Consider the following 27,752-nt stretch of genomic DNA (forward strand, 5'->3'; position numbering starts at 1 on the left):
TGCCCCCCCTTTTAATTCCTTTTGGGATATAGACCTAGCTGTGGTATTGCTGGATCAAAGGGTATCAACAATTTTTTCACCTTCTAATTCTATCTACTTTTACTCAGCTTGGTCAGAAGCTTTTCAGTTTTATGTAATCAAAATTATTTATTTTATCTTTTATGATCATCTCTCTTCTGTGGTTAGGTAAGAATTATTCCCCTAGCCAGAGTCATGAAAGGTGTCTCCTTTCTCCTCTTCTTTGTTTATGATATGACCTTTTTAGATCATATATTCATTTAGAGTTTATTGTAGTATAACATGTTGGACTAAACTTAATTTCTGCTTTCCTGTTTTCCAAGCAGTTTTTGTCAAATAGGAATTTCTTACACCAACAGTCAGTGTCTTTTGTTTTTTCAAGTAACATGCCTACTATGTTTAATTGTTTCTGCAGTTTGTTTGACCCATCTCTTGCATTAATCAGCTTTGCTATTTTTTTTAACCAATGTGTTGTGTCAACTTCTTTTTAAGTGTATAGGACATCTCAAAGGTCTTACTGCAGTTTTAAGCTATTAAAGGTTAAAACTGCACTAAAATTTTGGGACACCCTATGTATTAAGTTAATGTAGTAGTTCAGCACTAACCTTGCTTATCTATATCCTCTTCTGAACTTTCTCCTGTGCATTTTTAAATGTTTTGTTTGTCCTCTAGTTTTGGCTTCACTGTTGTTAACTCTGCTCTTCCTTTATAATTCTTTCCTCATAACTCTCACTTCATTACTCCCTACCCCACCAGAAAAAAAAGAGAGAGAGAGAAAGCCCTCCTTTAAAACAACTATATATAGTTTAGTAAAATAGATTCACACTTCGACCATGTCCGAAAATATGGCCATGTCTTACCTTGTATCTCTAGTCCATCACCTCTCTTTCAAGAAGTGAGAAACATGATTCGTTATCAGTCTTTTGAAGTGACTGACCATTGCATTAATCAGAGTCCTTGAATTTTTCAGAAATTGTTTTCCTCTATAATATTGGAGTCATAATTGTTCCTTTGGTTCCACTTACTCCACTTGTTATCAGTTCATTCAAATCTTCTTAAGGTATTCTGAATCTCTTCCTTTCATTTCTCATAGCACAATTTTATTCCATTCCTGGACCATAATTTGTTTAGCCATTCCATTTGATAGGAATTTACTTGTTTCCAATTCTTTGTTATAACAAAAATGCTGCTATAAATTTTTTTGTATATAGTGATTTCCTCAGGATATATACCTAGTAATAGTATTGCTAGATAGAGTTTAATAGTGACTTTTGGGTGATAGTTCCAAATTTCTTTCCAGAATGGTTGGAAAAATTCACATTGGCACCAGTAGTATGTTAGTATTCTCTTCATTCCATGTCTTACTAACAATTGTCATTTTCCTTGTTTTTTTACACCAAACTATCTGATGGTTGTGAGGTAGAAATCAGAGTTTTAATTTGCATTTCTCTTCATAATGATTTGAACTATTTTTTATAGTTATTGCCAGCTTGCCTTTCTTTTTAATGGATCGTTCCAATTCTTTGACCATTTATCTATTGTGAAATGTCTGTTGTCTTTATATATTTAAATTAATTCCCTGAATATAGATATAAGACTTTTTCAGGGAAATTTCCAAAACAAACTTTTTTTCTCAGTTTACTGTCTAATTTCCAATTCAGCATTGATCAAAACACATTGATTTTGCGCAAATCAAAATCATTCATTTTGTCTCCTGTGATCCTCTCCTTTATTTGGTCACAAACTCTTTTCCTATATATAGTTTGAAAGGTGTCTCCTTGCCTACTCCTCTAATTTGTTTATTTTACCATCTTTTATATCTAGGTCATGTAGCCATTTGGGACTTACGGAGGTATATGGTGACATCAAAGCATCAGTAGTCAATAACCGTTAAACACTAACTATGTTAAGTCACTGTGTTAAGCATTTAATGATATAAAAAAAGGTTTAAGACAGTCCCTGGGCTTCCAGTGGGAGAAGACAGCACATAAAAAGAAGCTGAAAAGCATGTGGAGGTTGGGGAAAGATTACCCATTGGGGGGGCCTGATGAAGTCCTGCAGCCAGTGTGGGAAATGATCTGAGGAAATGAGAGTTTCAGAGTTGATTTCATGTTACAGAGTTGTGAGTTTCTGAAGATCATGAAATCTAGGAAAGTAGCCAGGTAGGAAATGCTGAAATGAATTCCTGAGGTGCCTTCCTCAAACTGAGGAGCTTGGAGGAACTCCTAGATATTCTACCCCACCCCACCCTCTCCAGAGGGAGAGAGGGCCCCATGGGCAGGGAGTGCTGAGGAGGTGTGAGTTTAAAAATTGGTGTGTTATTCTGAACCCAGTTTCTTTAAGACCACTTTCTAACTTTCCCAGCTGTTTTGTCAAATAGTAATTCCTTACTCAGTAACTAAGGTACTTAAGTTTATCTAATACTATGCTATTGTGCTTTACTGCTTCTGCACTATTCCATTGATAAACTTTTCTATTTTGAACCAGTACCTTGTGTTGACTTTCCATACATATTCTGTTTTTAACTATCTACTCATTTAGCAGAGCATGTACTTGTTAAATGATGTTTTATTTTAGCTATCTGATCTTTAACTTATGTTTGGCAAAATTGTGTGAAATTAAGTAAACATTCCATTGTGGTCCAATGAAGAAATAATTAGGAAATATCTTATTTATATAGTAGGTAGTTACTAAATTCCCTTCGCAAAAGTCTTATTCTGTTGCCTCATTGTGGCTTGGACATAACTGCTAGGTTCTTGAAGGCTATCCTCGCAATGCTTTCTGCTAGGTTATATTAAATTAGAAACACTGTCCTAGTCTAGCTAAATATATAGGCCCAGCCTTCCTAAATCCTGAAAAGCTCATTGCCAGCCAGTGTCCAACTGGATTTGGTTGTGGCAAACAACGAAATAGCTAAAATTATAAAATTATCTTTAGTTCCTTATTCTGCTTCCACAATAAAAATAGCCAACTCATCATTCTTTCTTCTACTTAAATACCTTTGCACAGATTGTCACTTGTGCTTGAAATGAACTTTATACTCATTTCCTTTTAGAATTCCTAGGTTCCTTCAAGGATCAGTTCATGTTACTTTCAGTGGGAAACCTTTCTTGACTTCACTTACAATTCTAATGTAGGAGACAACAAGAGTGTGTGCATGTGTGTTTATGCATATATAGATAAAATAAACTTAAGAATAAATGCAAATAAATACAAGGTAGTTTGAGAGAGAAGAGAAAACTAGCAGTTGAGGGAATCAGGAAAGGCTACATGTAGAAGGTAGTGTTTGACCTACATCGTGAAGGAAGAGAGGGATTCTGTGAGGTGCAGGTGAGGAAGAAGGGCATTTTAGTCATGGAAGTAGGAAATAGAAAGTTGTAGTTGAGGAACAAAAACAAGGCCAATTTGGAAAGTCTGCAGAGCACAGGATGGGGAATAACATACAGTGAGGCTGCAAAGATACATTAGGACCCAAATGTGATGAGCTAAACAGATGAGTTGATACTTGATTCTAGAAGTAAGAAGAAGTTATTAAGTAAGGGAATGACATTGTCAGAACTGTACTTAATGAAAATTGCTTTGTTAAAAATATGAAGGATTGGAGTGGGGAGAGACTTGATGCAGAAGGATCAGTTAGGAGGTTAATGGTTATGTGAGAGTCACTTCATAAGTAGCTCCTGTGTGCAGCTAGATCATAGAACAAAATCAAAGTCAATATTAAATTAAAAGGAAGAATAAAGATGAGAAGACATGACTACGGTAACTGCTCCAACTCACCCTATTTAATACTGAAAAGATGAGGAAATTGATTCATTCAGTAAGCATTTATTAAGTACCAGTTGTATGCCAGGTACTCTGCCAGAGAGTAGGGGTACAGAGACAAAATAAACAGTTTCTGCCCTCAAGGAGTTTACATTTTGTTTGTGTTAGGGGAAGAGGGAGGACAACAACATATACAGAGAAAATGAAATAACAAAATACATACAATGAATGGGCAGAGATGATGGGTTCTATTTTGCACATGTTGAGCTTGAGATGCCTGAGGGACACCCATGAGAAATGTCCTGTAAGAGTTGATTATATGGGACTAAAATACAGGAGAGAGCCTAGGGCTGAATATATAGATCTGAGAGTTGGCTGCATAGAGTTGGTAGCTAAATCTATGAGAGCTGATGAGATCCTTCAGAGAATATACAGGGAAAAGAGGAGTGGGTCCTGGATAGATGGGCCTTGGGGATATATCCACACAAAAGGGATGGGACATAGATGTTGATCCAGCAAAGGAGATTAATAAAAATGGCCAGACAGCTGTGGGGAGAATTAGGGGACAAAAGTGTCACTAAAACGAGAAGGAGTTGGCATCTAGAGGAGTGAACCAGCATCAGGTGCTATGGAGGGTTCAAGAAGAAGGAAAAGTGAGACAAGGCAGTTAGTATTAGGCAATTAAGAGACCATTGGTAACCTTGGAGAAATCAATTTCTGTTAAGTGATATTTATGGAATCTAGATTGCAAGGGGTTGAAAAGTGTAGTGTGGAGGTGACATGTTGAAGACAAGACATAGATATGGTTTTTTCTAGGGGCTTGGCTGGGAGAGGTAGAGAATTATGGGGAAGTAACTTGAGAATATAATAGGATCAATTGAAGATTTTTAAAGCACTTTTGTAAGTAGAACAGAAGGAGCCACTGAAAAAGGAGAAGTTGAAAATGAAAGAGAAAAAAGGATGATGATTAAAGGGGCAAATTTCTAGAGGGTCAGGAAATTGGCTGGACGGGTATTATAAGAGAAGAGTTGATATTTGAAAGAAAAAAAGGTCACTTTTTCCTCTGTGAGTGGAACATGAGTGGGATGATAATGTTGAGGAGGTGGCTCTAAGTGTAGAATTGGTAAGAAGAGGGAGCTGGTGATAGATGATTTCAACTTTTTCAGTAAAGCATGAAGGCAGACCTTGGGGTTAGGGCCAGTGGCTTGAGGAGAGAAGAGCAGGTTTGGAACATATGTTGTGGGAAGTGGGAAAGAGGATCAGTCAGGGAAGAGTCGATAAGATTGCTATCTAGCAGTGAGGGCTCAGTTAAGATTAGTTGTTGTAAACTTCTAATGGACCCAGACACTATGATACGCTGTGTGGCTTTCTCCAGTGGTGTTTAGCAGCATGTAGGGTATTGACTATGGTTATCTCCGCTTCTTAGAGGAACTTGCCCCATGCAAAAATAAGCTTTACAATGAGGTTGGAAGAGCTCAGAAATAGGTTTAGCCAATAACCCATTAGCATATAAGGGCCTTTAGGGCAAACACCAGTACCTTTCTATCCCCAACATTAAGCATGGGGGTCTGGCAAATGGTAGGTATTTAATAAATTTACTTGTTAATTGACTAACCACTTGATTTCATTGTTCAGTGGAGAGAGATGTCAATTAATGGGTAACAATGGATTCATATACTACCTCACTTTTGAAGTATTGTAGAGAATGGTGGAGGATTAGGAACAGTATCATCTAACAAAACAGGAAGAAAAAGTGAGACTTTACTAAACCATATCCTGCTCAGAGATAAAACAAAAAAGGCAACAAAGAAATTAAACAGATTGGCTAGTGGTTCTATTATGATTTCTTCTTCTCCTCCATGATAATGGAACTACTACATTTGGTTTCAGTGTTGAATACCAATAGGCAGGAACACTGCTTTGACCTAACCAAAAACATGAAAGAGAAATTTGTGCTGGCAGCAACATAATTTTCAAGACATTTGGGAATCAATTTCAAAAAATCTCAGTGAAGAACAGATTCCAAAGAAGGGAAAAGATTAATACAGTTTTATTATTCAAAGTTTGTGATTCTGAAGATATCATCAAATGCTGACCTGAATGAGATAATAATTGTAAAGCACTTAGCACAAGGCCTGGCACAAAGTAAGCACCATATAAATGTTAGCTATTATCATTATTATTGTACTTTTATGAGAATTATCTGCACATATTAAGGATATCAGTGATATCAGAAATAAAGAGGTTGGCTTTTGTAAATGGGCATCCAGATGGTACAGTGGATAGAGCATTAGGCCTGGTATCAGGAAGGTCTGAGTTCAAATCTATCTTCAGACACTTAACTAGCTGTGTGACCCTGGGCAAGTTCCTTAACCACTGACTGCCTAACCTGATTACCTCATTTGTAAAATGGGGATAATAATAGCACTTACCTCACAGGGTTGGCGTAAGTATCAAATGAGATAATGTTTGTAAAATGCTTACAGTACCTGGAACATAGTAGGCACTTAATAAAATGCTTGTTCCTTTTCCCTTCCCCTACGTTCCCTCTTTCCTATGAATGATTTTCCGTAGAGCATATCATTATAGTCACTCAGTTGACTGATGAGTAGAGTACACGGGATGCCACTGTTTATTGTTTGTTGATTATAAAAAGCATTTGACTTGGCAAATTTCAGGATTTGCATTAACAAGATCACGCAAGTACTCCTGATAGATAACAACTACAGAGATGCAAAATTTCAATCATTTTTCTGATTATCAATCTCAAAACATAAAATAATAAGACATAATTATCAAATATTTTCACCAGTGTCATGGAAGACATACTGGGCAATTTTCAAACGGAAAAGTGATTTCTTTTGGCTGCTTAAGGTTCTCAAAATGCTCCTGTTTACAGATAACCTTATGCTGATTACGTTAAGACCTAGAATACTTTGGGGACTTCTCAGTGACTTCCCTAATCATCCAAAAGAAATTTGTCTAGTAGTCCAGACAAGAAAAACTAAGTAGATGAAGAATATACATTATTGTTGTTCATTTCTTTCAGTCGTATCTGACTCTTTGTGACCCCACTTGGGGTTTTCTTGGCAAGGGTTTGCTGTTTCCTTCTCCAGCTCATTTTGCAGATAAAGAAACAGGGTTAAGTGCCTTACCCAGGGTCACACAGCTAGTAAGCATTTGAGGCTGAATTTTGAACACAGGGAGATGAGTCTACCTAATTCCAGGCACAGCACTCTATCCACTGCTTCACCCAACTGCCTTGAATATTACCACCAGGCAGTCACAACATCACAAGACTTATGTGAAAATCAGGTTTATTATAAGAGAAATATATATGACCCAGATCAGTTTCTATCATTCTATAATTCTTTTTTGTTTTTCCTTCTTCTTGGTGCTACATTATCAACTCTATATTAGAGTCAGATAAGTGCAAAAATGGATAGTTTTGTTAGTTACAAATTATTAAAAGTTAATGGTGCAGGTACTCTGTTTTAAAGTCATGTGTTTTTTGGAGAATATGTAGGGATAGGTGATCAGAATTGAATAATTTTTCTATTTAATAACTTCTGCATAAGCAACTCTTTTATTTAAAATTTCATATTATCAGATAACCATATAAGAGAAGTTTCTAACAAAGGAAATTTTGTGTTAATGTTTTAGAGAGAGTCACTTGGGAGAGCTTTATAATTTTAACATGCTGTAGAAATAAGTGAGAAATATTATATAATTTTAAACATTTATGTGAGAGAAGAATACTGGGATTAGTACTTGAAATTTTTGAAAAATAATGGCTTATGAATGTCTTACAGGTTTCTAGCTGATTAAGCAGATCGGATATAGCACGGTTTTTAGTGAAACCAAGGTTTTAGTTTTACTCTTCAAACAATCTAGGTTATGTTATTAACTTAGTAAAAAGTTTTCATAACAGGTACAAAGATAAATCAATTTAAACTTGTCCAAATTATTACAAATTTTAAATTAGTTCCAAATTAATTAAATTTTAGGTTGTAATTAGTTTTCTGAAAATAGATGTCAGTTTTTTTCTAGTTAAATTAACATTGTAAGAAAACCTGATATTAGGTAGTGCTATTCTGACTTTTTGAATATGAATATTATTTTGGCATTTTTCTTTCTCCCTTTTTTCTCTAGTGACAATAGCTGCTATTTATGTAGTGTTTAAAGTTTACAAATTACTTCTCTTACATTATCCTACTTTTCAGAGACATTTTCTGAGGTCAGCACTGCAGGTATTTCCCTTTTTACAGATGAGGAAACTGAGGCTCAGAGAGGTTCAGTGATTAGCGATTGACCCAAGGCCATACAACAAGGATATGAACCCAGATCTCTCCTTCTTAAAGTTTTCTTTGCACTGTACCACACTGCTTATGAAATCAGGGACCATTATTGGAAAGGAAAAAAAAGGCTTATGTGTTAATGAGTTGATATTGGTTCATGGTTTAGGAATTCCTGTTCTAGGTCATGATAACAATTCTCTTGAAAGATTTTTGGTACATAACATCTATATAGGTATGCTTAAAGCTTGCCCTTGCAGGGAGTTATATTCCGCCTAGCAGATACTTAATTTGTCTCATGCTGGTCTGTATAAAGAGGATTCTCAAAATGATCATTATGGCCTGTGATTAAATTTTGCCAGTATAAAACTGAAAAGTCTTCTGAGGACCCATTATTACTTGAAAATAATAATTCTTGAGATTTTTCATAAGGTTTCCTTGGCACAACTAATTTGAGAATGAGTTATACTTTAAGCAAATCATATAAAATTGACATTTGGTACTACTCTGTATTCAAAGGATATTTTGGTGAATATAGGACAAAGCATATTTTCCTTAGTAAGAAAAACATCTTTGTTATTTAATGTGTTTCCCTTCCAACCTTTGTAATGAATTTTAGTGGAGAGGTACATAAATGGGATTTGTTTTGTTATTTTACTTTTGCTTTTGATTTAAGATGAGATCAGTAAAATGTGTATGGCTATGTATCTGGTTTTTTTATCTCCAGAAAGTAAGAGTATCTGTTGATCCCGTTTTATTGTGCATTGCCCTTGCTTTTTGTTAACTGTTTTGGCATGAATCATAGGTTACAAACTGCATGTATCTTTCAAGATAGAGCAGAAGAATAAATTGGATTTGTTTTTGGATGTTTTGTCACCTGCCTGTGAGATAGGATGTTTTGTAAGCTTTATAGTAAAATCCTGCTTTGAAGTGCATGGTTTTCTTCATATGCCCTTTATTCAATATATTATTCACTTATTCACAATTGTTGTACCTCTACTGTTTTGTGTGGGCACTCAGACATTCAAACTTTACTGCCTTTTGTCCTCTTTCCGTATACATCCTCCCTACTTCCTTCTCAGGGAGAAATCAAACCAAACCAAACCAAATCAAAGAACTGTTTGAGTCTTAGAGGGCCAACACATCACTATACATATTTTGTATTTAGTTTTGGCTGTATATCTCCTAGATTGTACCCTATTCTTTTCCACAAATGTGGAGAGTCTGCGGGCTAAAATAAAATGTCTCTCTTTATTCAGTGGTCTCTTGTATTAGCCTTACTCTGCCAGAATCATAAGGTGACAGGATTTCAGAGTTAGAACTGACTTCATATAGACCAAATAACTATCCCATTCAGGGATCCCCTCTAATAACCCCATGAGTTAGATGATCATCCAACCATTGTTTGAACACTAGTGTTAAGTGCCTGTATCACTTGAAGGTTACAAAGTATGTAGACTATATAGTTCTTATTCTTTTTGGAGCTCATGATATACTTTCATAAATTCAGAAGACAAAATGAGATGAATTTATAAAAAATTAGTAATAGGCTTTGTGATTGTATTTCATGGTTTGAAGTTTGAAACTCAGCCAGTTCTTTTCAGAATAGGAGTAGCATAGACAATTACCTATCAAAATATTTTTATGTCTATAAGGTAGTAAATATAATGAAAAATTAAGTTTAAATGCTTATAAGTTTTTAGCTAGTTACAAATGTGGTTTTTACAAACTGTTGCAGTCAAAATATGGTTTCTAGGTAAAAGGATATCAGAGGTATATTTTTAAGATTTTAGAAAGTGGTTTATTGTGAAGTCTAAACAATTTTAATTATAGACCCAGTAAAAAATTTATGTTAAAAGTATGAAAGCATTCTCAGGAAGGCAGAAGCCGTGTAATTTCATTAAATATTCCTAACAATTTATATTTCTCGAAACCTTTTTACACAAGAATGAAATAAAGCATAAAATGTTTTACTTAAATATCTTAAAAGCTAATAAGTTTTTATTTAACCTTACTGATGACAGAACAAATGTTTTGTCAATGGCAATCAAGATTTTGGTAAAAACAGGAATCTTGCCTATTCTTATTTTCTTTTTAATATTACACATATTGTGCTTGACTAATTTTTGCTTTGCTGAAGATCTGAATGAGCTTTGTATATGAGCGCCATACTAATCTTTATGCTTACTGTTTGAATGTTTGGTACAGGAAGCGAGCAGCTGCAAAGCATCTAATAGAACGCTACTACCACCAGTTAACTGAGGGCTGTGGAAATGAGGTCTGCACGAATGAGTTTTGTGCTTCCTGTCCAACTTTTCTTCGTATGGATAACAATGCAGCAGCTATTAAGGCCCTCGAGCTTTATAAGATTAATGCAAAACTCTGTGATCCTCATCCCTCCAAGAAAGGAACCAGCTCAGCTTACCTTGAAAACAACTCCAAAGGTGCCCATAACAACTCCTGCACTGATAGGAAAATGAACAAGAAGGAAGTTCAAGGCCCTAGAGATGACTTTAAAGGTAAGATATTCTAGAACTTTTATTTTAATTCAGATTTATTTTTTGAATATTTTTGAAAATGATAATAAAAATATTGTTACATTATTAAGAAATAATGGTATAATGTAAACCCTTCTTTATAACATAGCTGGCTTTGAAGGATAGCACAAGCATCCATGTTAAAAGCTAACTATTTTGTTTCAAGCTTTTATTATTATTATTCCCCAAATTTGTCAAGACATAACCCATAGAACCAATATTATAAATGGTAATTAAGTTAGCAGGCAGGCCCACATGAATTTATTTAACCCATATTGTACCTAAATTATAATTCTTGAATTGTACTCTTCGTTATAATCCTATGAGAAAGGGGCCACACGAAGATGTATTCTTCTCTCTTTCTTGGGTTTGCCTTAAACAAAATTTCAAAGAAATGAAGTTTAGTGCTGTCCACTTTACCTTCTTGTACCTCTTTTTCCACATCCTTATGATCTTTACCCCACTAGGTCAGATCTTATCTCACAAAAGTGCTCTCTTCTCTAGAATTAGCCACTTTGTTCCCAAACTTTATGTTACCTCTGGATAAATAGTCTCTGCCAGTTTTAAAGAGTTAACTCTCCTAGAAATACTTGATTTTTCATAAAAGAATGTTTATTAATCCAAATGAATCTCAGATTAATAGGATAAAACAATAAAATGAAAAATTTTAGGTTGCATGTGGAAATTTTAAAAAAAACTAATAATCTTTCCTATAGGCAAGTCATCTTTACATGGAAGTCTGCCTATCCCTGCTTTTCATGGCTTCTTCCCTTCTACTTCTCTCCCTATAAATTACCTAGATTTTCTCTTAAGTCCAAGTTTTGGGTTTTTTTTCATAATTGTTTTCTTGACAGCCAGAACCATTTGTATGCAGAGGCCATTTAGCACTACAGTGTTAATAAGGTAATGACTACCTGTATATTTCTAAGGTCATATTTTTACCTCTTATGTATCCAAATCTGTGTAATAAGTGAAACACACAGTATTTCCACAGTTTAAAAAAAAGAAAAGAAAAATTTATATAACATTTGCCAGAAATAAAAATATTTTGTACCTCCTTTGCTCCCCTCTCCACCTTCTCTAATTCCTCAAAGAATTCTTCTTACTTTACTTTCTACTAATGTTTACTGACTTGACAAAATTTTGAAAAGTGCCGAAAGTGGGTATGTTTTGTCCAGACTTCCCATTTTATAGGTGGGGAAACTGAGACCCGCAGAAGATAGATTATTTACCTAAGATCCCCATAGCTCATTAGTTAATATAGTAGCAGAATCTCACTTAAACTCAATTTTCCATAATCTCACATGAATGACAAGTGTTTTGTTCAAACTTTTTGAGAGTATGAGAAATGTTTTTCAATTTGATCTCAAATTAAATTTCAGTACTTGCCTCTGAGAAAAATGCATGCTACTATACACAAAGTTGAATGGCCTTTCCTTTAGGATTCAGTTCCCCATAACAAATTACAGGAATTTTGAAGAAATTTGAATTACAGGATACCCATACCAGTTTCCCTAAATTGGGATAGAAACTCATTTCAGTTCAACAACACATGTTAAGTACCTACTTTGAACAGTCTTATAGAGATAACCTTTTAAACCTAAATCCCATTTTCTCATGGTTATTAAAAAGTGTAGCATAGTTTGTAGGGTTAAACCTCCATGTTCCAGTTAGTAAAGAATAGGAAAAAAAAATTTACTAGATGTCAGGCTGCAAAATCATTTCCAGGAATTTAATTATTATAACCTCACTGTATAACACTTAAGAGCGGAATTAAATATAAAATTAAGCATTCCTATATTATGGACCCTAAAGACAGTCTTATATTGAGACCGCAGTGTACTAGGATTCTGTTGAAAAGATTCTTTAGCTGCAGAAAAATTTAGTATTTGATTGTCTTGATGTGGCTTTGCCCATTGGAATTGAGTTGTTTCTATTTTTAATTTACTCCTTGATGTTTTGCTTTTTCTCAGATTTTTTTCAGTTGACTCTGTGTAACAAGAAAATTGACTTTTTCTTCTTCCATATTTAACAGAAAGGTCTCTTTATTGTACAATAATAATTTGATTAAGTATAGTCCAGTAGGGCCATTATGCCCCTTGATCTTCAAAGTTTTTTTCTGCTGTCCTGTTTTTCACTAAAGTAGGGAAAGGTAACAGTGACAGTAATGAAACAGCCCACAATAATGGGACAATAGAACAAGAAGGGGAAAATAGGACAGAGAAAGCTATGGGAAAGAAGTATATGCTTGTGATATATGCTTAGATTTTACAAGAAGTAATCATTTAAATGTGATCTAGATATATGAAATTAAATAAGATGCAGCTAACATGTAAATTATTGAATAAATAAGAAAATCATAGAAATCATATGATATACTAGGGACCAGAAGGTCACAAGATAGCATCAGAATAAATAATAAAGTTTAACAAGGAAAAAGAAGAAATTTTAAAAGGAAGTTGATGATGTTCACACAGTAGATAGACCATCCACAGTAGTGTTCTAGATCAATGGAAAGAACAAAAAACATCACATTAGTTCTCTTTATGTACTTTAGTTGATGATGTTTTTAAACATGTCAGAACATTTATCTTGCCAGTTTTGAGAAGACATATACTAGAAAGTAGAAGTCACATGCTTCCAAAGGCAAAATGTATTATGCTTCATCCATGATATTAAATAGTGATGTTTCCTAACATTTTTATTTGCTATTTTAAGATTACAAAGTGCTAAGCTTGCTTTGAAATATTAAGTGTTTAAGGTGAAGAAATATGATTGCCTTTTTAAAAATTTTTTTCATTTTCATTTTTTTGGTGTTGGGGAAAAGGCTTCCTAACACTGTTATTTGTTGCTATGTCAATATAAACACTTGAGTCACTTATGTATAGCAAAATCTTGTTAATTCATATGATTTTATTCATGATTTAGTCTTGTAATCTAGTTAGTCCAGGTTGAATTTTCCTTTTGTGCTCATTTTCTTTCTCTCTCTTCTTTGTGTCTCCCTCTCTGTTCCCCCCCCCCCCCAATAATCCAATGAATCTGTGATCTTATCATTTTGGCAGTAATACACATTGCAACTTTTCTATTTTTTCACCCATCCTATTCATGTCTTGTCACGTATAAATGTGGAGTGGGGAGGTCCACACAATCTTCCTCCTGTCTTCTTGATATCGTAGACATACAAGTCAAGCAGCACCTGGACTATCCTTTGGCTATCCTTCATCTCACTGCCTCCAACTTTTTCAATTATTTCTTTGATGACATGATTTATAACACTTTTCCTGTATAATTTCTTGTTTGTAATGTGTTTCAGTCTGTTTATACCCACCACAAACCTCTCCTGTTTCCTTTTGGGTGATCAGCTTCAGTTCTTCAAAGACATATAGCATCCCATGATTTATAGCCATACACAACATTACCAGATGAAAGTTCATTTTTAAGAATTTAGACCTTTGTTTCAGGGAGTTGCTTTGGTGTCTTTAAAAGCTCTTTGTAATTCCCAAAGGCAGTACAGCTCATTTTCCTCTTACTGTTCATTTTTAGGCCCAGTTCATTGGCCCTTTTTAGTGTCTGTCTACAATATATGTGCTATTGAATAGTCTCTTTAGGCTATCCCTGCAATTGCATATCATAGTCTGAACAATGAATATTTTTCATCCATGTAGTTTTTCCTGTGTGAATAGCTAAACTAAACTCATGAGAATGATTATGAATCTAATTTAGTGGGCTATGCAATATTCTAGGACAGTGGGGTCAAACTAAAGTAGAACTGGAATCCTATGGGCTTATTGACTTAGAAAACCACAAAGTATCACTATCTGTATTGTATCAGACTTTTATTTATTTTGTTAAATATTTCTCAATTACATTTTAATCTTGTCCAGACATCATTCCATCCCAAGAGCTTGACACCTCTGTTCTAGGATTTGATGTAACCAACATATCATTCTCAAACTGGAGGACCTCGCCATCTGGAGAGGATACCTCTTCAGCTTAAACTCTGGACTGGGTCTCCCTTATGAGAGTAGCAAACAGATGGTTTTTTGCCTTACTTGATACAGGGGCTTTGAACAAAATTAAGTTTTCCAGGAAATCTTGTATAAATTTGATAGGTACATGGGAGACAGCTTGTTAAAGAAGAACCTTTTAAGGTGATGTTTTCCTCCATCAAATCTAGTGCTTTTCATATAATTAGCAAATGTTTAAACAGTAGGATTTTGTATTTCAGTTGTGATATTAAAGATATGGTCTGTTGTATAATTTTCCTTTGGAAGGCCTATTCCCCCTTTTATACTCTTGTCAAAAATGCCCCCAATGCATAGATAGTTTATTCCCATAAAATTTTTATATAGAATGGAAAGTAGATGTGTGAGTTAGTACTAGTTTATGATCTTTTGTCTAGTCACCTTTTCAAAAAAAAATCGTTTGGTTTCACACACACACACACACACACACACACACACACACACACACCCCTTTGTTATGTTCCTTTCTTTTAGATACTTTGAGAATTGATCCCTTAGTGCCCTCACCATTGTGTTTTGCTTCTTTCTCGATTCTCACTGCTTCTAGACAAGTATGTGTAGGACTGTCATGATGGAATCCAGATGTGTTAGCTCCACTATGGTGAAAAGAGCTTTTTTTCTTTTAAAAATCTTTATAAAAATCTTTTTTGTCTTTAATTTGTTTTTCTTACAATTTCATCCTTAAATGCCCTTAGAATGATTTTGTTAGATGATTCTCTTGCCAGCTTTCTTTTAAATTTGTTTTTCTTACACTGCTTCTGTTGTTTTATGAGTTTTGATTCTGCTGATAATCTTTCGCCATCCTTCTCATAACACTTTACAAACATGTTTACAATTTAAAAGAGTGTTGCTGCTGTCTTTTTCTACCTGACAAATAGATCGAGTGTTACTGACTAAAGTGGCTTTTAAGGTCTTTTGATTTACTCATTATAGGAGTTGACTCACATCAGTTAAACTTTTATATGAAATTATTGTAATTAGTGTCGGTGTCATTTTCCTCTAGCCATTCTCTCCTGCCCTCCCACCCCTCTTTTTCCCTCAGATCAATAGCTTATTGAAATTGATCAAGTTAGAGTTCCATTTGTATACTATATCTTTTTTGTCACTTTTTTCTTCTAGTTTTATATTCATTTTGATTTTTTTTTCTAATAAGTCAGTAATCTGACTCTGCATAAACTCCTGACTTTGACTCTTATGTAGTTTTGAGATATTCAGTGCCTGTCAAAATCAGTTATATTTTTTTAAAAAATTAGGTACTCATGATGTCCAGTACCTTCCTAATCCTTTTTTCTGATATATATTGTGTAGAGCTATCAGGATTCTGGGTAGTCTTCAACACTTTCATCTCTCTCATTCCTTAGTTCTGAACTGTATTTTCTATCTGATTTCACTGTCCTAATTTCTGTTCCATAGCATTGACATTATTGAATATCAAAAGCATGTGTTGATTTGATTTAATTTAGGGCATCTTACACTTCGTAGAATTTCTTTGTGTCTTCCTCCTTGGCAGTAGATGTTTACATAAGCTGTAGTTGGTGGTCTTTTGGCAAATACTTATGAGTCCTGTGATAAGAGATGACCAAATATACCAAGAAATGATGTTTCTAGTTGCTTCTGGATTTATGATAGAACTATCTCTGCCAACTTCATTATTTGCCCCTCCAAAGAGAATCTGTGAGCATTCTTCCACTTAACTTCAATTTCCTTTTGTTGTCTGGTTTTGTTTGTAGCAAGAATGTCATGATTCGTTCCATTCAGTTCTTTTCAGAGTATATCCTCTCTCTGATCACTGGACAAGGAGCTCATATATAAAATTCTAACAGCTAAATTAGTGTTTATAGATGGGCTAAAACATTGTGATTCTTACTACCCTCTTTTCTGCCACCCTTCTGCTATCATTACTGAAATAGAATTCTGTTATTTGTCTTTATTTTATGGGTGGCCATCACCAAATGATATATTAACAAGTGACTGTCCTGCAAAGCACTCAGTTCTTGGGACCATACTCAGTCTTCCTAGCTTAATAGAACCTGCTAGGACTTTTCTTCTACTAGCATAACCTTCAGGAATTCCAGATTGTCTTCATTTTTTGACACAAGGCATTGGAGTAGTACTTTGTGTAGCAGTAGGAAAAAAAAGTTTAATTAAGACAATGAATGGCATAAATAACATAAGTAAGATTATAATGAAACATAATGACCCTCATGATGTTACTCCCTCCAGCCCCCCAGAGAAGGAAAAAGATTTTTTTTTAACTCCCACTTTATTGCTTCCTGGAACTGTTGTGTTGTTTGTAATTAGTTGGATTTGCTCTTAAGAAATGATTAGAGTAATTGAAGAGATTGGAATCCTCATGTTTGCTTTAAAAATAAAAATCAAAAGAAATATGTTTAAAGAGATGTGAATGTTTGTTAATTAAATTGACCAAGTTCTTTGAAAGTGCCACTGGCAAGAGAATTTGTGATCTTCTACTTCATCTTGTTAATAGCAATCACACTGTAAATAAATGAGCATATATATTTTTGCCTTTTTTTGCTTGTCTGCCTTTCCCTCCCACCCCCAGGTAAAATCTTCTAAAATGAAAGATGTTATTAATAAACATGTGATTTGGTAAAGAAGAGAATCAGTGTAACATGATGGATAGAAAGCTTTTCTTGAGGTCAGAGTGGATAATCTTGCCTCAGACACCCCTTTGTGACACTGGACAAGTCATTTAAACTCTCATTGTCACTGATCTCCACTAATGGAAGAACACAATACAATAGTTGAAGCTTAAATACTTTGGCCATAAAATGAGATGACAGGATTCATTGGAAAAGACCCTGATGATGGGAAAGATTGTTCACCTTCCAGTGAATACCCTGAATTAATTTCTTTAAATATTGACTGATTTGATTTCCTTGCTGTCCAAGGGACTCTTAAAACTCTTTTCCAGCACCACAATTCCAAAGTGTCAATCCTGTGGTGCTTACCTTTCCTCATTGTGCATACTGGAAATAGCATAGCTTTGACTATATCAACCTTTGTTGGCAAGGTGATTTCTTTGCTTTTTAGTATGCTGCCCAGATTTACCATAGCTTTCCTTCCAAGGAGCAAATTAGAATTCTTTTAATTTCATGGCTACAATGTCATCTGCAGTGATCTTTGAGCCCAGGAATATAAAATCTGATACTTCTTCCACTTCTCCTTCCGTTTCTCAAGAAATGATGGGACCGGTTGCCAAGATCTTAGTTTTTTGTTGTTGTTTTTTTTTTTTATATCGGGCTTTAAGCCAGCTTTTGCACTCGCCTCTTTCACCCGCATCCAGAGGCTTCTTAATTCCTCATCATTTTCTGTCATCAGAGTGGTATTATCTGCATATCTGAGATGGTTGATATTTCTCCCTGCAACCTTAATTCCAGCTTTTTGATTCATTCAGCCTGGAAAACCTCATATGGCACTTTGTATCTCTGTTCATGTCATATTTTGTTTTCATGTATGTGTGTGTGTATGTATGTCCTGTTCCACTGATACAAATAAGTTCCATGAACACGACTTAAATAAGGGCCATGTCTAATCTAAAATTTGCATCTATTTCAGTATCTAGCACAGGTCTCTCTGAATAAGTGAAGATTGCCCTGTTCCTAATTATCAGAGATCAGCCAATATAATTGTAGACCTATCAGAGTTAGATAGGCATGTTGGGTTTTTTTTTGGTAGTTGTTGTGGTTTTTTTGTTTGTTTGTTTTTGGTTTTGGTTTTTTTGTTTTGTTTTGCTAGGCAATGGGATTAAGTGACTTGCCCAGGGTCACACAGCTAGTAAGTGTCAAGTGTCTGAGGATGGATTTGAATTCAGGTCCTCCTGCATCCAAGGCTGGTACTCTATCCACTGCACCACCTAGCTGCCCCCTGATAGGCATGTTCTTGAAGCTTATTTAGGGACATCTTTGCCCCAGGTAGGGGGTTGTCTCTGAGTTAACTTGAATGCCCCTATTCCTCAACTCTGTATTTAGTCTGACTTCTATATTTTTTTATTTCTTTTTTATATTTTTAACATGTATTTTTAAAACTTTGGGTTACAAACTTTCTCCCTTCCTCCCTCCCCACCCACCCTCAATGAAAAGGCAAGCATCTCAGTATAGGTTATAGATAGTCATGCAAAACACTTCCATAGTAGTCCTATTGTGAAAAACTAAGTATATTTCCCTTCATCCTATCCTACCCCCCATTTTTTCTGTTCTTTCTTTTGACCCTGTCCCTCCTCAGAAGTGTTTGCTTTTGATTATCCTGTCCCCCAATCTGCCCTCCCCTCTATCAACCCCCTGCTCTCTTGTCCCCTTTCCCCTTATTTTCCTGTAGGGTAAGATAGATTTCCATACCCCATTGTGTATGTTATTCCCTCCTTAAGCCAAATCCTATGAGAATAAGATTCATTCATTCCTTTTCGCCTCCCCCCATTTGCCCTCCACTGTAAAAGCCTTTTCTTGTCTGTTTCATGTGAGATATTTTACCTCATTCTACTTTTCCCTTTCTCCTCCTCCCAGTATAATCCTCTCTCACCCCTTAATTTTATTTTCCAGATATCACCCCTTCATCTTCAACTCACCCTGTGCCCTCTATCTATCTATCTATCTATCTATCTACACATACATATAATTTTTTTTTCCCTTCCACTACCCTAATACTGACAAAGGTCTCATGAGTTACAAATATCATCTTTCCCTGCAGGAATGTAAACAGTTCAACCGTAATAAGTCTCTTATGATTTCTCTTTCCTGTTTACCTCTTCCATGTTTCACTTGAGTCTTGTATTTGAAGGTCAGATTTTCTATTCAGCTCTGGTGTTTTCCACAGGAATGCTTGAAAGTCCCCTATTTCATTGAATGACCGTTTTTTACCCTGAAGGATTATACTCAGTTTTGCTGGGTAGGTGATTCCGGGTTGTAGTCCTAACTCCTTTGCTCTCTGGAATATCATACTCCATGCCCTCCAGACCCTTAATGTAGAAGCTGCTAAATCTTGTGTTATCCTGATTGTGTTTCCACAGTACTTGAATTGTTTCCTTCTGGCTGCTTGCAATATCTTCTCCTTGACCTGGGAATTCTGGAATTTGGCTACAACATTTCTAGGAGTTTTCTTTTGGGGATCTCTTTCAGGAGGTGATCGGTGGATTCTTTCAATTTCTGTTTTGTCTTCTGGTTCTAAAATATCAGGGCAGTTTTCCTTGATAATTTCTTGAAAGATGATGTCTAGGCTCTTTTTTTGATCATGGCTTTCAGATAGTCCAATAATTTTTAAATTCTCTCTCCTGGATCTATTTTCCAGGTCAGTTGTTTTTCCAATGAGATATTTCACATTCTCTTCTATTTTTTCATTCCTTTGGATTAGTGTTACAGTGCCTTGATTTCTCAAATTGTCCCTAGTTTCCAGTTTCTGCATTCTAATTTTTAAGGAAGTGTTTTCTTCAGGAAGCTTTTGGACTTCCTTTTCCATTTGGCCAATTTTGCTTTTTAGGGCATTCTTCTCCTCATTGGCTTTTTGGACCTCTTAAGGTGTTATTTTCTTCAGGTTTTTTGGGGTCTCCTTTAGCATCACTTTTAGTTTTTCCTCTACTTCTCTACTTGCTTCTCAGAATTCCTTTTGAGCTCTTCCAAGGCCTGGGACTGATTCATATTTTTTTTGGAGGCTTTGGATGTAGGAGCTTTGGCTTTGTTGTCTTCTGGTTGTATGTTTTGATCTTCTTTGTCATCAAAGTAAGATAATATAGTATGACTCTTTTTGTGCTGCTTGCTCATGATCCCAGCCAATTACTTGAGTTTATAGACTCCTTGTTAAGGTAGGAGTCTGTTTCCAGTGTGGAGGATGTACTGTCCCAAGCTTCAGGGGTTGTGCGCAGTTATTTTCAGATATACTTCTAGGGACCTGTAAATTTTCAGTTCTTCGAAGGTGCTATGATCAAGGGTGAGGTGTTTGCTCCTTTCTTGGACTGTGATCTAGTCTATGAGTACTCTTTTCTGTCGTGGAACTGTGAGGAGGGTTTCCTCTCCACAGCCACTGCAAGCTCCACCACTCCAGCGCTCCTCCTCGCCCCAGGACCACCACCAGAACTGTGACCCAGATCCAAGCACGGGCAAAGCAAGAGAATCCTACACCAGCAGAGAGATTCCTGCAATCCCCCTCTGATCAGCCACTCAATTCCCCCTCAGTCTGTGGTCTAGAAGCTCAGGAAGCAGCAGCTGCCCCAAGGAATGGGGCTGGGACCCTGCTTTCCTCTGTCACCACCGTAAAAACAGACTTTTCTCACTGACCTTCTAAGTTGTCTTTGGCATTCGTGGGTTGAGAAGTCAGGAAACCACCACAGCTGCCTGCGATTCAGCCCTCTGAGGCCTGCTTCTGGTTTGCTGCAGCCTGTGTGCTCACACCGAACTGCACTACTCTCCTGGCCCGATTCGATATACCTTTCTGATCAACTGTCCAGGCTGTCTTTGGCTGGAAATTTGTTTCACTTTGTTTTTTTTGGCGGTTCTGCTGCTTTAGAATTTGTTTAGAGCCGTTTTTTATAGATATTTGGAGGGGTTTGGGGGAGAGCTCAAGCAAGTCACTGCTTTTACTCTGCCATCTTGGCTCTGCCCCCCTTATGTTTTTTAATTTCAAGTATTGAAGTTATTTAACATAATGAATGGGATTCTATTTAGCTGAATATGCCGAATTACTGATTTTCTAGTGGTAACCCCCTTCCAGTTTACCTAGTTTGGTCCTTTGACTAAAGATTCACAAGCTTTTGTCCAGCTCATATTTAGTTATCTTTCCAGTTTCATGGGAAACCTGCTAGAATTTGTATTCCACTAGCATAGCCTTGGAGAATCCATCAGCAGTCACTATGATGATAAACATTTCAAATATCCTGGAATTCCTTCTTACCTTAGTTAATCTAAATTACTGGGATTTAACCGTATTTTAAAGCTAGCTCATGAAAACTTGTTTAATATAGGTTTTTCTCTGTATAACCTATTGATTCTTTTGTTACTAATGATATTTGTGGATTCTTTTTACCATACTCTGAAAGTCTTAGCTATTTGAAATAAATTCTTTGATGTTTTACATTAAGTTTTAGGAGACAAGTCTGTTCAAGGACAATTGCTTGGGGGAAAGAGGGGGGTGTCTTTGAATTTAAGATTACATTAAAGCCGAAGATATTAAATTCAGACAAATTTTTTTTTTTGTGAAATAAGTCATTTAAAATAATTTTTCTTTGGATTTTATTAAGCTGAAAGTACAACTAGGGATCATTTGATATGTGAAGTAAAACTTATTTGCCACTTCTGTCATCCTTATATACTTAAGCAGTATTGGTAATGATCAGGATATGAAGGAGATTAAATTAGCAGGGTTGACTCATTTTATCTAGCACTTTGTAATATCCTCACATTATGGTTGGGGAAATTGTTGTTTTTGTATAATTTACAGTTAATTCTTAATAATATTTAATGAGGACAACTTGAACCAAATGCTTAGAAATACCATTTGTTTTCTTTTAAAGTAAAATACTTGAGCTTTGCATTATAATGGCAAGAAACATTCTTTATTTTAAAAACCTAAGTGATACTACTACTCAGTGGTAAAACATTTATGAAACTCAATTTGCTACTTAATATAATTTTTGTAATTGCTACTGTCATGCTGCTTTAGTCATATTTTGTTGTTATAAAACATAATACAGTCCAAGAACACATATTTTTAGTTTTCAAAGCAATTTTTATCACGAATCATGCCTGCTAGTCTTTAAACTAAGTTGAGTTTCAGGCTTTGGACACAGTCTTCTCACTCTTGAAGTATATTGTTAGCTTATTTTTCTCTACCGCAGAAGATTCCAGGATGAGATAAGAAAATTGAGTAACTTTTTTTTTAATCTGTGATTGTTGTTGTTGTTGTTGTTTAGTCGTTTTTTAATCTTGTCTGACTCTTTGTGACCCTTTTTTGGGGTTTTCTTGGCAAATATACTGTAGGGGTATGCCATTTCCTTTTCAAGCTCATTTTACAGATGAGGAAAATGAGGCACAGAATTAAGTGACTTGTCCAGGATCACACAGCTAATAAGTGTCTGAGGCTGGATTTGAACTCACTTCTTCCTAACTCCAGGCCCTGTCACTATCCACTGCACCACCTAGCTGCCTCATTTCTTTTATGTTTAGGTTTAAAGTTATACTTGTTTTTCATTTCAGTACATCTTTTCTCTCATTATGTTCTTTTTTTTTTTTACTTCTTATTGAAAATTTGAATATCTGTCAATCCTTCCCCCTCCATACCACGTGTGAATTGTTCCTTTAACTCAGAAGTCATTAATATTTTTTCTAATAGAAAAGCAATATACATGAGAACAACAAGTAGATTTTTTTTTTGCTTCCTTAACATATAGGTCAGACAAAACATATTTTCATCATTTTTTATAAAAGCAATTTTTTTTTATGTTTGTTTTTTTTTTTTGTGAGGCAATTGGGATTAAGTGACCTGCCCAGGGTCACACAGCTAGTAAGTGTCAAGTGTCTGGTTTGAGACCGGATTTGAACTCAGGTCCTCCTGACTCCAAGGCCGGTGCTGTATCCACTATGCCACCTAGCTGCCCTATAAAATCAATTTTTGAGGCAATTCAATTCAGCGAGCATTTATCGAGTACCTGCTGTGTGTCAAGTATTGTGCTGTGCACTGGGCATGCAAAAACAAGAAAGAATTATTTCTTCCCTTAAAGGAGTTTACCTTCTTCTGGATTAAAAAAAAACACAACATATAATCAAGTCAATCTGCATATATGTGATGTAATTTCTAGGGTTTGGAACTAACCACTAGAGGGATCATGAAAGCCCTCATAGGATGGATGGCAATGAGCTGAGCTTTGTAGGGACCTAGAAGACCTTTGCAATCTCAGCCTCTAGGGTTCAGCTTGTTGTACAGAGGCTTGGAGATGGTAGAGTGTCATGTAGGGAAAATAGCAAATAAGTCAGTTTAGCAAGAATACAAAAAGTGAATGAAGGTATGTAATGTGTAGTAAGTCTGGAAAGATAGATTGGCACCATATTGTAAAGGGTTTCAAATGCCAAACAACAATTTATATTTTATCCTAAAAGCAATAGAGAGGCATTGAAAGTTCTTGTTTTCTTTTTTTTTGTTTTTGCAAGGCAGTTGGGGTTAAGTGACTTGCCCAGGGTCACACAGCTAGTAAGTGTCAAGTGTGTGGTTTGAGACTGGATTTGAACTCAGGTCCTCCTGACTCCAGGGCCGGTGCTGCATCCACTGCGCCACTTAGCTGCCCCCGCATTGAAAGTTCTTGGTGCAAGGGACTGTTGTGCTCAGACCTGTGTTTTAGGAATATCAGTATGGCTGTTTGCAAGATACACTAGAAGGCAAAGACACTAGATGTAGGGAGACTAATTAGGATTGAAGGCCTGAACCAGCAGACTAGTCATGTAAGTGGGCAGGAACAGGATAAATAGAAATATCACACATGATATGTGAGTAAAATTGTTAAGACTTGGCAGCCGATATGGAAGGCTGAGAGAAGGGGAGCGGGAGGGGGAGGCGGGAGGGGGAGGAAGAATGAAGAGTTGAGTAACTACCGGATTATGAACTAGGAAAGATAATTTTACCCTTGACAAAAATAGAGAAGGTAAGAAGAGTAGTGAGTACAGTAGAAAAATCAGCAGAATTGAGCAGCATAGAGGAGAGAGGAGTTACTTCTACCCCTGTTGAGTACTGTAACAAGTCTGATGACTGTTTCATTTTGGTCCCAGGCACATTTTCTGTTCCACTGTGCTTGGATAGAAGAGGAAGTTAGGAGGGAAAGTGGCTAATTCTATAATTTAGTTAGTCCTCCATATCCCATTATAGCTCACTGAATTAAAGTGTAAACTATTCTCTGGAATCACAGGGTCTTTTCACATATCTTTCTGCCTTAATAAAAGTGAACAAACATCCTGAAGGGGCACAGTTGAGTCCATTAAAGAATTTGACTGTCCTCACCACAGTGGTGAAGAGAAATGGAGGAAAGCAGAGGAATGGGAAGTCATAAAGGGTATCTGTACAGAAATAATGTAAGAGAAAGAAATAAAAGTTTGTTTTTATAATAATCTTGTGCAATATGTACTCACTCTTGCATGACAATGTAAGGTCTATGGTCAAGTTCTGGATTAGATGTTAAACTCTTATAATCTTAATGCTGCACTGTAAAATTCACATAATATTACTAACAAGTATTTGTAAAGCATTTAAGTATATACATGTGCTTTTAAAACTTTACAAATTTATGAGTTTAATAAAAAGATAAATAAACCAGGGTACCTTCTCTCATTACTGTAGTCTATAGGGAAAAAAAAAAAGATTTGTCCAATTAAGTACTATTTCTTACAGGAAGCCCATTTTTATCATGAAATCATATTTATGATCACAGAGAAAAGGAATATTGGCTCATTTTTCAGTTTCTACTGTTTCTATGAACCTGGAAGATAGATTTATAAGCCGAACAATTAATGAAGATCTCTTCAAGTCCTCTAAGAAAAGATTCTTCAAGGGACTCTTGGAAAAAGTGATTCTAGAAGCAGACCTCCACTTTAACCAAAAGAACTTGAAGGTCTTTGTCATAGTTTAATGGGGAGCTGCCTTCAAAAAATAAAAGCTGCAGGAGAAAGAAAAGTCGACCTGAAAAGTTTAATAATCAGAATTCAACATCCTCAGTAAAAATGTTTCTACTGCCCTGTGTACAGCCTTGGTGAAGAAGACTTTCTAAATGAATATGCAATCACTGTTTCAGATAGGTAAATATTAGAACATTGTTTTAAATTGTTAAATCTAAATTTGTTTTCATAGTTGTAGAGTGTATTTGCAATTTCTTATTTAGTAATTTGAGGATGGTATCATTGATGGAAATATTTGCTAAGTATGTCTAGCTATAAAGATTACTGAATGCTTCCAGCCCTTTCTGCCTTATCAATAACAATTCAGTAGCCTACAGTCCATTTTAACCTTTTAGGTTTATCATTTTGGAGTTGACAAGACTCAGTGGTCCCTCTATTATTTTTCAAATATGTCATGTGCTTTATTATTGTGTTTCCTAATTAGGAAGGGCAGCATAGTCTTGGCTTCTTCCTCAATGGCCCCCATTTCATGAACTACTGCATAGCTCTGCATGTATTGAATCTGGGGAAAACTGGAGGGGACTTTAAGGTCATCTGGTCAGGCCCTATCTTCAAGTAGGTGAAAACTTACATCATTCCCCCAAAGATAGTTAATCTTTTCTTGTTTGTGTAAAAAACCTTATTCTCAAAAATATTTTTAGAAACGTGAATTTTTTTTTTATTGGAAAGGCTTTTGTCATAGTAATTTGTTTTCCTTAAGCTGATTTTAGAAATATGGGAGATGAGTAATACAAAAATCTTTTCTTAATCTTTGCTCAGTGTAAGTGTACTTAGCTCCAGCATGCTTTGCTTCCTTTCCTTTAGAAACTAGATGCACCCTAAAGTAAATTAAAGGCCAAATTGCATTATAACTTAATAGTAGAACTTTGATAGGTGGATTCAGAAATTTTGAACTTTCGGTGTCAGAACAACCTACACTGTACTTTCAGTGATGAGACTGGAATAGATCATCTCTCAGGTCCCTTCTTATTCTAGAATCCTGTGATCTGGAGCCAAACATTACTAAAATATTACCAACCCATTTAGAGTTGGTGACAAAACAGAGTTGTTTTTTATATTCTTGTTAATAAATTAGTAAATGAAAATGTTCTAAACATCACAGAACTGGAGGATGCCAAGGCCACACTTTTCCCTTCCATACATTTAGATCTTTTTGAGTGTTACTGAGGAACATTTGGAGTTGAGGTGGATTTTTCTCGTGAGTCTTATTGAAATCTTTAAGGTTAAGTATTGGCTGGTGACTTGAAAAATGATTATTGTGTTGTTTTTTTTAATGCCCCTTCTGGTCTGCTAACAGTTTTGAAGTTTTTAGCCTGTAAGCTGCCATTTTTCATGGAGAACTGAAATATAAATAAGCTTTTCAAAAATAGCTTAGCTAAGGTTTAATGGACTTTTTAGGCTACACATTTTGAAATCAGTTTCACCAGTTTTTTTTGCAATAAAAATCATTATGAAGATGAATCTTAGAAGTATTAGTTATATCTGAGCAAGGATATTCCAAACACATCCTAGGAAAATGAAGAATGTCATTTTGGTGCTATATTAAGTCAAATCAACTTTGTCTGAAATGGATTTATATATATAACAAAATCCAATAAAGACTTCTCCTGCTTTGAATTAAGTGTTATTTTTTTTTTTTAAAGAAAGGAATCCATTATTGAGCAAAATAATAATAAGGTCTGGTTATCTTGGTTTTATTTGTTATACTTTTCAAAGCATTTTCACATAGATCATCTTATTTAACCCCCTTTCAGCAACCCAGTAAAATCAGTACAGTATTGTGTACATCATCATCATCTCCTTTCTAAAGATAAGAAAACAAGTCATACAGTAAGTTATTAGCTCAGTTGCTCTTACTTCCTCTTTCATCTCTTCCTTAGTATTCAAGTACTATGATTGAGCTAGGGAATAAATAAAGGAGGAAACTTCAGGCATAGAGCAAAATTTCCTGTAATGATTGTCAATAGTGACCCAGTCACCCAAGCTTGCATATCTTCACTGCTAGAACACTCATAAGTTTTAATGTACACATTTCACACTTCATTGTAAGGGTATAGCTTAAAAGAAAGAGAGTTGAACAAAGACTTGAGTTCAGCATTGAGGATACAGTTTTGTTTATTTTCTTAATAGAAACTTTTGTGTGATTATTATTTCTACCCCAAATGTGTATTTTAGAGGTATTTTGTATGGTTATTAATACTGTGAAAAATCCACCCAGGATTGACAATAGAAGAGTATGTTATTTCCCATTTCTAGTTGCATCTTTGTGTTGAAGGTGAGTACTTTACTTGTCACCTTCTTGATGATCATTAAAGCTCAGACTTTGGACTGAAAATGGACACTGAAAGTTCTTATTAGAGTCAAGTTATATTCTTAAAGCATAGGTAGTTTGCAATTTATAAATGGATTATATTCCAGTATAGCTGTGTGTATAATTTTTGTTCTAAAACC

The 27,752-nt window shown here is 35.4% G+C and overlaps 1 protein-coding gene across 6 annotated transcripts in view; it reads left to right on the forward strand.

Annotated features, from left to right (window-relative positions):
- The window catches only part of UBE3A (ubiquitin protein ligase E3A), a 241,480-nt gene that overhangs the window by 175,438 nt on the left and 38,290 nt on the right, over positions 1 to 27,752 (forward strand). For all 6 annotated transcript variants that reach the window (XM_027856645.1, XM_027856648.1, XM_027856643.1 and 3 more), the window contains one exon: positions 10,284 to 10,594. In XM_027856645.1, the coding sequence (XP_027712446.1) occupies positions 10,284 to 10,594 (311 nt within the window). The remainder of the gene's footprint in view (positions 1 to 10,283; positions 10,595 to 27,752) is intronic.

The sequence above is a fragment of the Vombatus ursinus genome, unplaced genomic scaffold, assembly GCF_900497805.2.
Source record: "Vombatus ursinus unplaced genomic scaffold, bare-nosed wombat genome assembly UNPS02011591.1, whole genome shotgun sequence".
Taxonomy (NCBI): Eukaryota; Metazoa; Chordata; class Mammalia; order Diprotodontia; family Vombatidae; genus Vombatus; species Vombatus ursinus.